The 14,838-nt window shown below is 52.2% G+C and overlaps 1 protein-coding gene across 1 annotated transcript; it reads left to right on the top strand.

Moving 5' to 3' along the window:
* Positions 1–264: 264 nt before the first annotated feature.
* LOC141953693 (endogenous retrovirus group V member 1 Env polyprotein-like) lies at positions 265–1,633 on the top strand. Its single transcript, XM_074892502.1, has one exon. It carries the CDS (start codon positions 430–432, stop codon positions 1,444–1,446), a length of 1,017 nt encoding a protein of 338 aa, XP_074748603.1. The 5' UTR covers positions 265–429; the 3' UTR covers positions 1,447–1,633.
* The last annotated feature ends 13,205 nt before the right edge of the window (positions 1,634–14,838 follow it).

Genomic DNA, 14,838 nt, shown 5'->3' with positions numbered 1-14,838 from the left:
GCCCATAGATCTCCATGGAAGGTTACAAAAATTCGGCCAGGAAAATTGTATTTTTCACGATAATTTTGGTCAATGTCTATACCGTTGTGGTAGCATGGAATCAGAATTTCTTTGCAGGCCTTCTTCATGGGATGGCTCAAGGAAATAATTTGTCAGATTGTTGGGTATGCACAGAATTACCAAAATCACATCAATTTCCTTTTCTAGGTATTCCCAAATTTAACATCCCACGATTTACAAATATGACAGGTTGCATAAGGGGGACCCACCCCTCATGATCTGACAGGATTATGGAGACCACCCGATGGCAATTATGACAGGTATTGTCTTTATGGACTAGATTTAAAAATTGAGCTAGAATATCAATGGATATTAGATCAAGTTGACTGAAATGATGCCTTGTATAATGAATCCAAAGCCATTGAACAAATGTGGGCAAAAAACACATGGCCACTCCGACAGCCGATAATGATGCGAAACAGGGGAAGTAATTCGGTCCAGTTCTTAGGCACAAAAAAGGGGGCTGATCAAACTTGCAACAATATGTACCCCAGAGGGTCAATAAGGAAAATCGGCTACACGGGATGGGGGAAATTCCCAGGAGAATGCTGTGATACCGCTGAGTGGAAGCATGGTCCCAGTGAGAAAAGGTGCAGTTTACCACCAGGTTGGTGGTACTTATGTGCGAACGGAAAGGCCTGGAAGCGTTTACCTCAAAATTGGTGGGGAGAATGTACAACAGGTATATTATTGCCTATCTCATACCCCACTAGGAATCTGCAAGGTGTCTCACGGACCCTGTGGTACCAGATTAAACAAAAAAGACAGGTTGAGAACCCCCTGGTAATTAGAGGAACCAGATTTCATAGCTTTGTAAGATGGCTCATCCCTATGCTAGGAGTAAGCGAATTAGAAAAAGCCATAGTAAATATCTCTGCCACTGTTGAAATCTTGGCTAACGCTACTGCTGATGCCATTGCCAATTTACAAAAGGAGATTAATTCATTGGCAGAAGTAACTATACAAAATCGCATGGCTTTGGATCTATTAATGGCTAAAGAAGGAGGGGTCTGTACAGTAATTAATCAAAGCTGCTGTGCCTTTGTAAACCGTGAGGCCCAAATTGAGACAGATGTGCATAGGATTTGGGAAGCTTCAAAACTATTCCATTTAATAGCACAAGATGATACATCCTGGGGTTTCACAAATCTTTGGGAAAAATTGACTTCATGGCTACCTAATTTTGCATGGTTAAAACAGCTTTTTGTTCTGGTAGTGACACTGTTGATTTTAGGAGTAATAACTTGCGTTCTAATCAAATGTTTCTTTTGGTGTTGCCAGAACACTGGAGATGCTTATGTCACATGGAAAAAGAATCAGCTTAGGCATAGGCTGGAATCAAACAAGTACTTTTCTAAAGTGTTAAATCAGGAGTCAATTTATTAAAGGTAGTAAAAGAATTTACTAATGTCTTAGAAAAGGGGGGAATTGAGATGAGGAGCTAGGAAAGTAAAATAGGATACAGAAATTAGGCACTCAAGAAATGAAGGTATAACTTAGTTTAGAGATAAAAATGGAAGTCTTAGAGATCAGGCTAGGGGCTAGAGGCCCATTAGATAAAAGGTAACTAAGATTAAATAGGATAATAGATCATAGTTGATGGATCAGAGAGCAGAACAATATGGAAACCTTGATTAATGGAAGCTGTGAGGGAACGCTTCCTGAAGGAATAGGAAGACAGCCCTAAAACCTGGTCAAAACCAACCCCATGGTCCGGCCTGAGTCCAGGAGGCTACAGAGATTGCGCAAGGAACGGAGGTAAAAAGTTCAACAGTGAGGAAGAGGAGCTACTTCATCTCTGCGACCCCAGCCCATTGACCACTGGGCCACACTGTGCAGATGCGACTAGGAGGAGACTGGGGCGGAACATATGAAAAAGACTTTCAGGCTCATTATAATACGAAGCAGGAATAGGTCATGCATATGTATAGGCGTATTATGAATATGTGATGCTTTGTAGCATAAAGCCAAGACAAGGTGCCACGAGAAGTGCACATGTTTGTGGTGGAGCAATCCCCCGTGCATCTCAGCACTGAATAAACATTCTTACTTCATAACCTTATAGGTTGTGGAGTCATGTTTCCGCAAGTCAGGTGGAGCTCTGGCACTGCCTGACACAGGGCTCATTGCAGCTGTTGGCCAGCGGGGTCGGGCCGCAGGGCCGGCATGGCAGGCACTGGTCGTAGCAGGACATGTCTCTGAGGGTGGAGGTGCACCTGGGAGAGAGGGCAGGGAGGAAGCAGAGCACAAGGGTGGGTGAGGAGCTGACTCGTTACCCTGTCACTAAGGAGCCAAGGCCAATGCTGAGTGGGGAGATGGAAGCTCTGCCAGGAGCCACACGGTCTTCATCACCCTACAGGGAGCAGTCTGGCCTAATGAAGCTCTGTCCTAATTTGTAAACCAAAAACCCCCTCAGCCACATCCACCCTCTCTGTAAGCAGATCTTGTCCTCATTTCCCTCTCTCATGACAAGAACATCCAAACCCCAGGACAGGACAGAGCAATATCAGCTGGGATGTCTCTCAAGTGCAGATCTCCCTATGGAAGAGGATGAGAAGGGGCTTCAGACTCACCTGGTTCCCAAGCAGAAGGAGCCAAGAGAAGTGCATGAGAGAGCAGGGACTTGGGCTGCCTTTTATACCTGCCCTTCACTGCCGCAGGACCAGAGGCACCTTTGCAGAGGTAACACTGTTCTGACAAGCTCATCTTGAATGCAAACCATCACAGCTAATGATCCTGAGCCTTCCTGTTCCTCCAAAGCTCACGCTCTGCTGCTGCCTATGTCAGGCCACTACAAGAATGGTTTCACTCCAGTTTGGGTCCTTTGTATAATTCAGTGTAACAGCAGTGGGAGTGCCTCAGCACGGCTGGCAGTGCCCCCTCCCTGCCTCTCCAGGCCAGGACACGGCTGCTCTCCCCAGCTCTAGAGAGTTCAGAAGGATGGGGATTGCTTTCTGGGCAAGGAGAAAGGCTGAGGAATCCTGCTGACCATGTGCTGGCCATCCCTGAGTGCATCTGCTTCCCGTGCAGTGTCGGTGGTGTCTGGGGTGGGACACATCAAAATGTACATGCGCAGATCATCGGTCTGCTGCTGCATCAGGCAGGGGCGGAGACATTGGATAATGAATGAAAAGAACACTGAGCCTGATATCACTGTGCTCTGAGTGGCAGTGACAGACCCTGTGGCTCTCACAAGGAAAGCCAAAGAAATGGTGGCTGCCTTGCCCTTCAGCCCACAAGGGAAGGGGCATAAGCTTTGACACTGCAACCCCCGAAGTCTGCTGCTGTCCCACAGGGCTGTCCAGAAGAGACTCTTTTCTAACAAGGGCTGTGTACAGTGGGTAAATGTTCTAAGCCCATCTCCCCTCCTGAATATTTGTCTGCCTGGGCTCAGGCCCAGCTTGGACACAGTGCAGCCAAGGCTTCCCCCCTTCCCTTGAGTGACCTCGGGGAGATCAGTGCCAGGGAGCTCTGCTGGGAGAGCTCAGCCAGGGCTGATTCCCCTCTCCGTGGAGCTGCTGCTGAGCTGAGGCTCTCGTGTAGCTGAGGGAAACCTTGCTGGTATCTCAGGAGGTAACAGGCACTGTGGACAAAAAAAGGGCAAGGGGAAGTGTGTATCTGGAGTTTAACAAAACCGTGACAGCCTCTCTCACACTTCATTTATGAAGAAATTTGTAAGAAATGTGTACAGTAAGAGAATGATAATGTGGGTGGAATACTGGCTGGACTACCAGGCTCAAAGAGTTGTTGATGAGTCAAAGCCCAGCCAGGAGGCACTTGCTGTTGGGCTTTCTCAAGGATCAGCAGTAGGATCAATACACCAATTGTTTCATGAACACCAGAAGCAGTGGGAAGGACAAAACTTCCTGCAAGATTGGGGATGACACCCAACCACAGGCAACAGGCAGACACTGATCTCTGTCAACCAAATTGTTCCCAGCAGATCCAGGGAACAAGTGTTCAAAGGAAAGAGAGAAGATGGATTAGATGGTGGAGGACATGTGAGATATAAGTGAAGGCTTCTGGAACAGGGACATTTCCAGTCTTTGCAATCTCCACCCTGGAGTGGCCTCAACTAACAGGAACTGTTGCAAGCGGGGGTTGATCCAGACAACCTCTGCAGGTCCCTGCTCAGCTACACTGTGACTGTGTGATTCCCCCTGTCCCCTGCCCTCCCTGAACCCTGCACGCCCAGGTCACCCTTGGCCTCCCATCCCCTCTGCTAGAGAGCAGCTCGGAGGCATTGTGCTCGGCCTGCAGAGGGGCAGCTGAAGGGAGGCTCTCAGCCTCCTCCGTGCCATGGGCAGGAGGTGAGTGGCTGCTGTTTGCAGGCGCTGAGCTCGGGGACAGCTCTGGGAAGCTGCTGCATGTGCTGGGCCAAGGCCCTGCTGCTGGCCCAGGCTGCAGCTGGCGCTGGGCAGGCTTCTTGTTGCTGGGGAGCCCTTTGCTGGAGGAGGGAGAGAGTGGGATTGCCGGGAGCGCAAGTGGTGGCGGTGCAGAGCCGCTGAGCACTCTGAGCCCGGGCGAGCCCCCGAGCGGCGCCGGCGCAGGGCTCAGCCCCGGGGCGGAGCTGGCGGCGGCCGAGAGGAGCGGAGGCGGCCGAGAGGAGGCGCCGCGGCCGGAGCAGAGAGCCGGGGCTGGCGGGGGGCAGCGAGGCGCGGGCGGCGGAGCGGCGGGATGCGGCGGGGCCGGGGCGCAGGGCTGGCGGGGCTGGCCGCGGTGCTCCTGGGTGCGCGGGGCTGCCGGCGGCGGCTGGGACAGGAGCTACGAGGGGGACTGGCTTTGGGCCCGGGACTTGCTTCTATCCTTGCTGCTCCTCTTGAACCTTATTCCCTTCTCTGTCCTCCCTTCTGCCTCCAATGAGCTCATTCCCTCCCAGCTTGCCTCTCCATTTTTTTATTCCACTTGTCCCTACCTCCCTTCCTCCCAGCCAATCTCTTTTCCTCAGTCCCTTCTCCTCTTCCTCACTCGGGCTGTCCTTCCAAACATCCCTCATACATTCCTGTCCCCAAACAACCACTCTCAACGAAACTGTCTCTCCATCCTGTGTTCTCAGATCACACCCCCATCATCTGTGAAGTGTCCCCTTCTCCCCTCTCCGGCTGCACGACATGTTCAGCTGAAGCAAAGGGATTCTTCTTTTCTCCTCGGCAGTGGCTGCGGGCAGAGCCCAGGTGCAGCAGGAGCCGTCGGCAGAGACCAACGAGGGCACCGGCGTCACCATCAACTGCTCCCACCCCAACATCCAGACCACGGACTTCATCTACTGGTTCCGTCAGCTCCCGGGCCGAGGTCCCGCATTCCTCGTGAGAGGTCACAAAGGCTCCAAAGAGCTGCAGGCCCCGCCGGGGCGGCTGTCGGTGGCGGCAGACCGCCGGTCCAGCGCCCTGTGGCTCGCCCGGCCCCGGCGCGGGGACGCGGCGGTGTATTACTGCGCGCTGGGAGACACGGGGAGAGGAGCCGGGGCTGCGGCCGGGCACGAACCGCCGCGGGCGGGGCCGGGCGGGGCCGGCGGGGGCGGGGGGACAGTCCCGGGCGGGCCCACCAGGGGGCGCTGCCGCTCCGCCCGCCGGGGCAGCCTCACCCCGCCCGGCCCCGCCCGCCCCACCGGGCCCCGGGCCGCTTCCCCCGCCCGCCCGGCCCCGCCACCAACACCGGCACCACCAGGCCCCCCCAGCAGTCAAGGCCTGGCCTCAGCACCTCTTCTCATTGACGGCCGCTGCGGGTCTGTGCTCCCGAGGCCACCAAAGAGCCGCGCTTGGGCAGCGCTGCCCAGGGACAGGCAGACGGGCTGGGCAAGGCAGGCAGGGCAGGGCGGGCTTTCCCCCAGGCTCTCTTGCTGCCTCCCGACGGGCTCAGACTCTGCTGCCTAACGGGGCATCCTCGGGCCTGTCTGTAACGGCCGGCCAGCTCTGCCTCAGAAATGCCTCGCTCAGGGGACAGAGTCCCAGAGCTTTTGCCCTTCCCGGGCACATGCACCAAGGGCTCCCCCAAGGCTGTTAGTACCGCCAACAGCCTCCCTGCACGTTCGACGGAGCCAATTAGCAACGGGGCAATTAAGAAACCAACGCACCCAGGAAGTACACGATGTAGACTAAGTGGCTACTGGAGTCAGCCCTTGCCTGGCAAAGGCTCATTCCAACAAATCGGAACCGTTTGTCCGAGCTCTGCCAAGTTCTCTTTGCTGTGGTCTACCATCTGTTCCTCCTCCCTGGCAGGGCCAGACCTTCATCTGGGGTAAGCTGCTTACCTTGCCTTGCAGCAGTGCTTGATCTTATTCCTCTGACACCAACAGAGACAAAGGATTGACCTGAACACACCTTTGGTTCCTCCCTCTTGCCTGGGTAGCTCTTCCAAACAGGGCAGTATGTTGCCCCAAAGGAAACACCAACACAGTCAATCAGGGTGACCTCGCCAGGGGGCACCTGGCCCTGCTTGTCTTTGTCTTCTCCATTTTTCTGCTCATCTTAGTGGGAATAGCCTCATCCTTGTTCCAGTGGGGAGTGAGCAGCCCCTGAGGATGTTGATGTGTTTCCCCCTTGGCAGGCTTTCCTACCTGGAGATCTGCTGTGACACCACCATTGTCCCCTAGAAGCTGGAGACATTCCTTGTCACCAGAACTACCATTTGTGGTTCTTGCTTTCGTTTTCCCACTTCTTCCTGGGTACATTCCTGATGCCCTCAGCCACGTCCTTTGATCATTATGTCACCATATGCAAACTGCTCAGTGAAAAACGCCATCATGATGAAGAAAGTCTACTTCCTTCCAGTGCTGGCAGCGTGGGCAGTGGGCTTTGTGCTCAACTCCCCCGAGGTGACTCTGCTCCTGCATCAGCCTTTCTGCACCAAGGAGGTTGTTTGCCATTTGTACTGTGATGCTGGGCCAGCACCATCCCGGCCTGTTGGGTTAGGGCTGACCTTGGCTGCCTGTCAGGTGCCCACCAAGCTGACACGGAGGGAAAATAAAGCAAAAGGCTTATGGGTTGTGATAAGGACAGGCAGATCACTCAGCCATTACCATCACAGGAAAAATGGACTCGACTTGGGGAAATTAATTTAATGTATTACCAGTCAAATCGTAGTAGGGTAATGAGGTATAGGAAGAAATCTAAAAACGACTTCCCCCAACCCCATCCTTATTCTCAGGCTCAATCTCACTCCCACTCCTCTACTTCCTCCCTGTTGGAAGTGTGGGAAAAGAAAAACAGCAAAAAACTGCAAATTTTGACACGAATATGAAGATTTATCTCCTGCTCTTCCCCTTCTCTCAAGGACTGTTTTGCAGAACTCTGCAGACCTGATCTCTCATTCTTCCTCTTTTCCCACAAAACCAGCACACACCTGGCACCAAGAATTGTGCTGTGCCATTACACAAGAAACAATGGCTTGATGGTGCCACCCACTCACACATACACACTTAGATAAATACTACCCTGAGTTTGTATCTAACTCAGAGGGACGAGAATCAAATATCAAATAGGAGGGACAGATTGATGGGATTGTGCTTTTCACCCCCCCCCAAGAAGGGACGCCTTTTGTAAGATTTGGGCCATTGGTTACACCTAGAGATTAGCCAGGAATTAAGTGTTTGTGATTGCAATCGATTTTTGTGTGCAGTGCGATATATTCAACCTGCACTTTGTGCATTTATCGTAGGCACTCTCAGAGAGCCTGTACATGTTGCATAAGAATAAACCGTACTGTTCATGAACCCGACGGCTTCTCTTGAACGCAACCGGACCTACAGCACATGGGCTGTTCGTGCACCTGGTGTCCGGCCTCTAGTTACAGCCATAATTGGCATAGCTATTAAGAGATAAGTCCAGCAGACCCTCCAATCTCTGAGGACCAGCTAGAACACAAGGGGATTCATCTCTTACCAAATTAATTCATTACCTTAAATGCAACACTCCCCCGAAGTGGCACAGAGGAATGGGGAATGCGGTCAGTTCATAGCACAGTTTCCCTGCTGCTCCTTCCTCCTCACACTCTTCCCCACCTACAGCGTGGGGTCCCCCCCACGGCAGACAGTCCCTCAGGGACCTCTCCAACACAGGTCCTCCCATGGGCTGCAGTTCTTCATGAACTGCTCCAGCGTGGGTGGTTTCCACCGGGTGCAGTCCTTCAGGAACAGACTGCTCCAGTGAGGGTCCCCTGCAGAGCCACAGTTTCTCCCAGTAAACCTGCTCCCGCGTGCGCTCCTCTCCACAGGGCTACAGGTCCTGCCTGGAACCTGCTCCAGTGCGGGCTCTTATGTGGTCACAGCTTCCTTCAGGGCACATCCGCCTGCTGTGGCGTGGCGTCTCCGCAGGCTGCAGGGTGGATATCTGCTCCACCATGGATCTCCATGGGCTGCACGGGGACAACCTGTGTCACCATGGTCTTCACCACGTGCTGCAGGGGAATCTCTGCTCTGGCACCTGGAGCACCTCCTCCCCCTCCTGCCTCACTGACCTTGGTGTCAGCACAGTTGTTTCTCACTTTTTCTCACTAATCTTTCCCAACTGATATTGTGCAACAGGTTTTTCCCCATTCTTACATTTATTATCATAGAGGTGCTACCAGTGTCACTGATTGGCTCAGCTTTGGTCAGTTCAGGGTCAGTCTTAGTGTGGGCTGGAACTGGCTCTGTCCAACATGGGGAGGCAGCTTCTGGCATCTCCTCACAGAAGCCACTCCTGCAGCCAACACCCCTGTACCTTTCCCCCTAAGCCCAATATATTCCACCCCTCTGCTCTGTGAATCACATATTCTAGAATTATCATTAATATATACATTCATCACACAATCTACAATGTTCAAAAACTTCATTTACATGAACAAAAAGAATTACTCACAGCAAAATCAAAATAACACCATCACAGCACCAACAATAGTGGACATTGTACAGACACTCCTTCCCTCGTCCCTTCACCACAATTACAACAGCAGAAATTCCACACAATTATACCTCTCACCGCTCTGCAGCAGGGTTCCCCAGGGCTCCATTTTAGGGCCATTTCTCTTCAAAGATTTTATAAATGATCTGGAGGCAGGAATCAAATGTACTTTAAGTAAGTTTGATGATGATACTGAACGAGGAGGAGCTGTGGACTGCCTGGAGGGTAGAGAGGCCTTGCAGAGAGAGCTGGACAGAGTAGAGAGCCGGGCAATCTCCAGCCTCATGAAATGTAAAAAGGGCAAGTGCCGGATTCTCCACCTGGGATGAGGTAATCCTGGTTATATAAACAAACTGGGGGATGAGCGACAAGTGAGTCAACAGTGTGTCCTGGCAGCCTGAAGGGCCAACAGTGCCCTGGGGTGCATCAAGCAGAGCAGAGCTAGCCAGTCGAGGGAGGTGATTGTCCCACTCTGCACTGGTGCGGCCCCACCTCAAGTACTGTGTGCAGGTTTGGGAGCCTCGGAATAAGAAAAACATCAAACTATTAGAGTGTGTCCAGAGGAGGGTGACCAAGATGGTCTTGAGGGCAAGAGTTATGAGGAGTGGCTGAGGTCACTTGGATTGTTCAGCTTGGAGAAGAGAAGGCTGAGGGGTGACCTCATCACAGTCCACACCTTCCTCAAGGAGGGCAGCAGCAGGGGAGGTGCTGATCTCTTTCTGGTGACCAGTGGTAGGAAATGGAATGCAAAGGAAAAGGTCAAGGTGTTGTGGTTTGATCCCAGAGGTCAACTGAGCGCCACACAGCCCTTCACTCACTCCTTCCCCCTGAGAGCTGGGAAGGTAAAAATTGAATCAAAATGCTCAGGAATGGAGGTAAGGACAGGTAGGGGTCGCTCACCCTTTAACGGTAACAGCCGAAGACAGGGTCCCTTGGGGAAGAAAACGGGAACATCTCTGTAATGGAAACACTAAAAAGAAAAGAATTAACAGACAGAATGGGACAGTGAGTAGCATTACCATATCTTAAAACACCTCCCCCCACCCCTCCCTTCTTTCCAGTCTCAGTTTTGTTCCCAATATTTCTACCTCTTCCCCAGCGGCACAGGGACATGGGATGGGGGCTGCAGTCAGCGTCCTGCTTCTTCCTCCAAGGTGGGGGGCAGCACTCTTCTACACTCTTCTTCCCCCTGCTCCACGGGGCGTCCCTCCAATGGGATACAACCCTCCACAAACTTTCTCTGGCATGAGTCCTCCCCACGGGATGCATTCTTCTCTAGATACTCCAGCATGAGTCACCCCCACATGCGTCAGTACTCCCAGTGCCAAACTACAACAGCGGGGGCTGCTTCTTCCCAGAGAGTCCTGGGGGTCCTCCACACATCAGAGGCAAATCTCTGCTCCTCCAGTGACCTCCATGAGTGGCAGGGAGGGCAGCCCTGCCATCTCTCTATGCACCTTCTCCCTCTTCCTCCTCCTCTTTCACTGATCTCGGTGTTTGCATAGGTTTCCACCTCGGATCTTGTCCTCCATGTCCTCACCCCCTCTCAGGTTTCCTTTCTTAAATACTTATCACAGAGGTGCAATCACCATCACTAATAGGCTTGGTCTTGCCCAGAGTGCGTCTGACTTGGAGCTGGGGGAACTTCTGAGAAACTTCTCAAAAGGGACCACTGCTGTAGCCCCCTCCCCCAGGAACAAAAACCCTGTCACCCAAACCCAGTACCCAAACAAATGGAATGAAGCTGCATCAGGGAAGTTCAGCCTGAACATTAGGAAAAGGTTCTTCACTGAGAAGGTGGTTGGACACTGGAACAGGCTCCCCACGCAAGTGGTCACAGCACCAAATGTGTCAGAGCTCAAGGAGCATCTGGATGATTCTCTCAGCCATATGGTTTAGTTTTAGGCAGTCCTGCAAGGAGCAGGGAGTTGCACTCAATGATTCTTATGGGCCTCTACCAACTCGAGATATTCTATCATTGCATGATGCCATGACATGTCAGCACACATGAAAACATATGTGCATGCACAGCCAGTTGCACAGGAACCCCTGCACACGCGCGCGCACACACACACACACACATTGAGCCCCGAGACTTGTCATCACATCAGTGTTCACAGTTGCTCATACGCACTTGCACACTCACACTTGCATGTCGATAGACGTGCAAGCTCGTGTACAGAGATAGATATGTGCTCGTCTGCACACACAGATGCCCACACACATACACACACACATGCACACTGACACCACACACACTTACTTGCTCACCTGCAAAAACGCCCGGGTACACAAACCCCTGCACAGACACACACAGACAGGCACTTGTTCACACACACACGGGCACACACTCACTCTCACATGGGCATTTGCAAATGCACACCCAAGGGCAAACACACAGGCACAAATGCCCCCTCAGGCACAGGCAGGTGCATATGCACATGAGGAAGCACAGCCTCTCCCCACACTCTGAGAATCAGGACTCCACCAGGCAGCTCTCTGCCTCTGTGCCCCTGACAACTCCAGGCAAGTCCTTGGAAGCCCAGTGCTCAGAAGGGAAATCAGACCCCGGCCATCGCTGGTGGATTTAATGACAGCAGAGAGCTTTTGGGCTTTTGTGGGTTGGGCGGAAAGAGTTCAATTGATTGTGTTCTCATTACAGGAAAAAGAGAAGGTGTATTGGGGTCCAAGCTGCAGGAACTTCTTTGGAAATTCAGCCTGTTCACAGGCAAAGTCTGCTCGTGAGAGACAAAGTCAAAGCTAGAGACCATCCCTATTGCTGCAGCTGCAGGGCTTCCCCACTTTACAAGCCAAAACAATCCCAGAGTCAGACAAGATCCAGCCCATCCCTGGTGATCGCTGTGGGGGGGCTGTGGAGGTCTGGGACCAGTTCCAGTTGAGCACAGGGAGAGGTGCTGCCCTGACATGTTCCCATGGCAGCAAAGGGCTGTGTCTGGGGTGAGCCAGATGCCCTGCAGCTGCAAATGCTGAGGCTGGGACACCAGAGAGGAAGGTGGCCTGATGAAGTTGCCTTAAGATAAAGACCTGCTCTTCCGTGGGTGACTGATGTGTGCGATGGTGAGGTAGGCCAGAGGGAAAGAGAAGGAGGCAAAGTGAGTGAGGCACGTGGAGAAAAGTGTCTCTGTGAGGTCCTGCAAGAGATATGAGAAGTCCCCTTTCCACCTGGATGGGGTAAGAAGGATAAGATTTGGAATTCAGGTCTGTCCTCATGCTGGGATGTTCCCAAAGAGCTGTGAGAGAGGGTTCAGGGTCTTGTAGGAAATGCAGGACATCTGGGAGAGCAAACAATAAATATATTGGAATATGGGGGCTCAAAGGAATTCATTCCAAAATGACATTTCATGTGAGCCTACACAGAAGTGACCCTGTTTTCTTTGGGGACAGGAGACTTTCAGCGTCTTGAGGAACTCACTCACCTGAGGAGCTTCACCAGAGGTCACTGTAAAGGCCTGTGGAAGTTGAGAGGGGCTGGTTCACTAAGGCTGTCTGATCAATTCCCCTTCCGTTTCAAAGGCAAATACAAGTAAAAGGGAAAGTGATAATCAAGGCACACAATGACAGCAGTCTCTCAGGAAGTGATGAGGGAGACAAGGAGGGAGACCAGAGCTCTTCAGCCTCCAATTGGTGGGCCATAAGGGAACTGAAGGTGAAGCTTAGTATTTAGGATGTTTGAAGGGGTTCTTGTGGGACTAGGCAAGAGTTCTGAAGGAATGTTTAGGGGAAGGATCAAAGGTGATGGGGAAGAGGGGACTGGAGAGGAGCAAGGGGAGACAATAGAGGGGAGGAAGGGTAAAAGGAGGTCCCTGCCCCTAAGCAGGGACTGGTCAGTGCACTTGCCGGGATGAGCCCTGTGCCTGATCACCACAGTCCCCCCTGATTCCTTATTAAATCCTTTCTTAACCACCCTTCTCTGTAGCTTCACTCAATTTCCAGCGTGAGTGAGTGCTGCAAGGTGTGAGCACCAGTGACTGGAGAGACTGGTGTGAAAGAGAGAACTGGGTGCCAGGAACTGGGTGAACAGCCAGTGCCTACAGGGATCTTAAACCTTGGTGCCAGTCACTGGAGAAGGGTCACGGGGCCTTTCCCACTTTGTGCCAGCACCTGGAGGGACTGATGTATAAGCAGTGTTTTTGTGACTCCAGGGGGTGTAAGTGTGTGTGTTTTCACTTGGAACTGTGTGTCACAGCTGTACTGGAGACAGTCAAACAAGGGACCACTTCCATCATATGGAGATCCCAGCTGAGAGAGCTGGGACAGTTCAACACAGAGAAGAGAAGTCTCAGAGGAGCTCTCATCACTCTGTGCAAGTATCGAGAGGAAGGGTATGAAGAAGGTGGAACCAGGCTCTTCTGCGTGGTGCCCTGTGACAAGGCAAGAGGCATTGGGCACAAAGTGAAACACAGGAGGCTCTGTCTGAACACCAGGGAACCCCTTTTCACTGTGATGGTGAGGGAGCACTGGCACAGGATGCCCAGAGAGGTTGAGTCTCCATCCGTGGAGGTTCTCCAAATCCCTCTGGACATGGTCCTTTGCAACCAGCTCTAGGTCACTCTTCTTGTGGTGGGGTGTGGGGCTTCTGAACTCCAGAGGTCCCTTCCAAACGTACCAGTACTGTGTCTCTGTAACACAAGACATGAGGGGATGCTGAGAGAACTGGCCTTCTTCAGCCTTCCAAAGAGAAGCTTAAGAGAGAGATTTTTGATGCTTCTAACACTTGACTGGGGGATGCAGGGCCAGATGTTATCAAAAATCTTCTGGAGCACAGCGATAGAGTGAAAGGCAATGGACATATTCTGGAACAGGGGAAATGCCTAGTAGAAATTTGGAAATACAGTTCACTAACTTCTCCATGAACATTTGTCTTGTGGTTACTGTGGGCCACTGCTTGTAGAGAAATGAATTCCCTGGTTCATCGGGGGTTTTTTGAACAGAGGGAGAAATTTCACACTAAATGGAGGGTTTGACAGGAACTGGCAGGATCTGCAGTACTTGGAGTGTCATTCTTCACATGTCTGAAACCTACATCCTAGAATGGTGCTGGGAGAAGCCTCAGGGCAGACACTGAAGGACCCAGGTGCAGCCAGGCCAGACAATGTGTAAGGGAAAGTGAGAGGAAAGAAACAGGAATGATGGAAGGAGAGATGTCTGGGGATGTGACCCTGAGGTCAGTGAGAATGGTTGCAGATTGAGGACTATGGCTTAATTTCTGCTCGCATTTGAAATGCCCAAGTCCTAATGTTGGTGTAGATGTCTGCTGTGACTCTTAGGAAGGCAGATCCATCTCTGACATGATTTCATGACCCTTCACCAGCTTCGTTGCCCTTCTTTGGACACGCTCAAGTAATTCAATGTCCTTTTTGTAGTGAAGGGCCCAAAACTGAACACAGTAATCAAGGTGCGGCCTCACCAGTGCTGAGCACAAGGGTAAGATCACTTCCCTGTCCCTGCTGGCCAAGCTATTTCTGACACAAGCCAGGATACCATTGGCCTTCTTGGCCACCTGGGCACACTGATGGCTCATGTTCAGCCGGCTGTCAATCAACACCCCCAGGTCCCTCTCTGACTGGCAGCTCTCCAGCCACTCCTCCCCAAGCCTGGAGTGCTGCTGGGGGTTGTTGTGGCCCAAGTGCAGCACCCGGCATTTGGCCTTATTGAAACTCCCCCAGTTGGCCTCAGCCCATCGCTCCAGCCTGTCCAGATCTCTCTGCAGAGCCTCCCTACCCTCGAGCAGATCAACACTCCCACCCAACTTGGTGCCTTCTGCAAACTTATGAGGGTGCACTCGATCCCCTCATCTAGGTCATCAATACAGATGTTAAATAGGAGTGGCCCCAAAACCCAGCCCTGGGAGACACCACTCATGATTGGCCACCAACTG

This window comes from Strix uralensis, chromosome 22 (genome assembly GCF_047716275.1).
Source record: "Strix uralensis isolate ZFMK-TIS-50842 chromosome 22, bStrUra1, whole genome shotgun sequence".
Lineage (NCBI taxonomy): Eukaryota > Metazoa > Chordata > Aves > Strigiformes > Strigidae > Strix > Strix uralensis.
The sequence above is the reverse complement of the archived record's forward strand: the minus strand, read 5'-3'. Positions and strand labels throughout refer to the sequence as shown.

Coding starts and splice junctions, on each gene's coding strand:
- LOC141953693 (XM_074892502.1), top strand. CDS start 430: ATGTGGGCAAAAAACACATGGCCACTCCGACAGCCGATAATGATGCGA.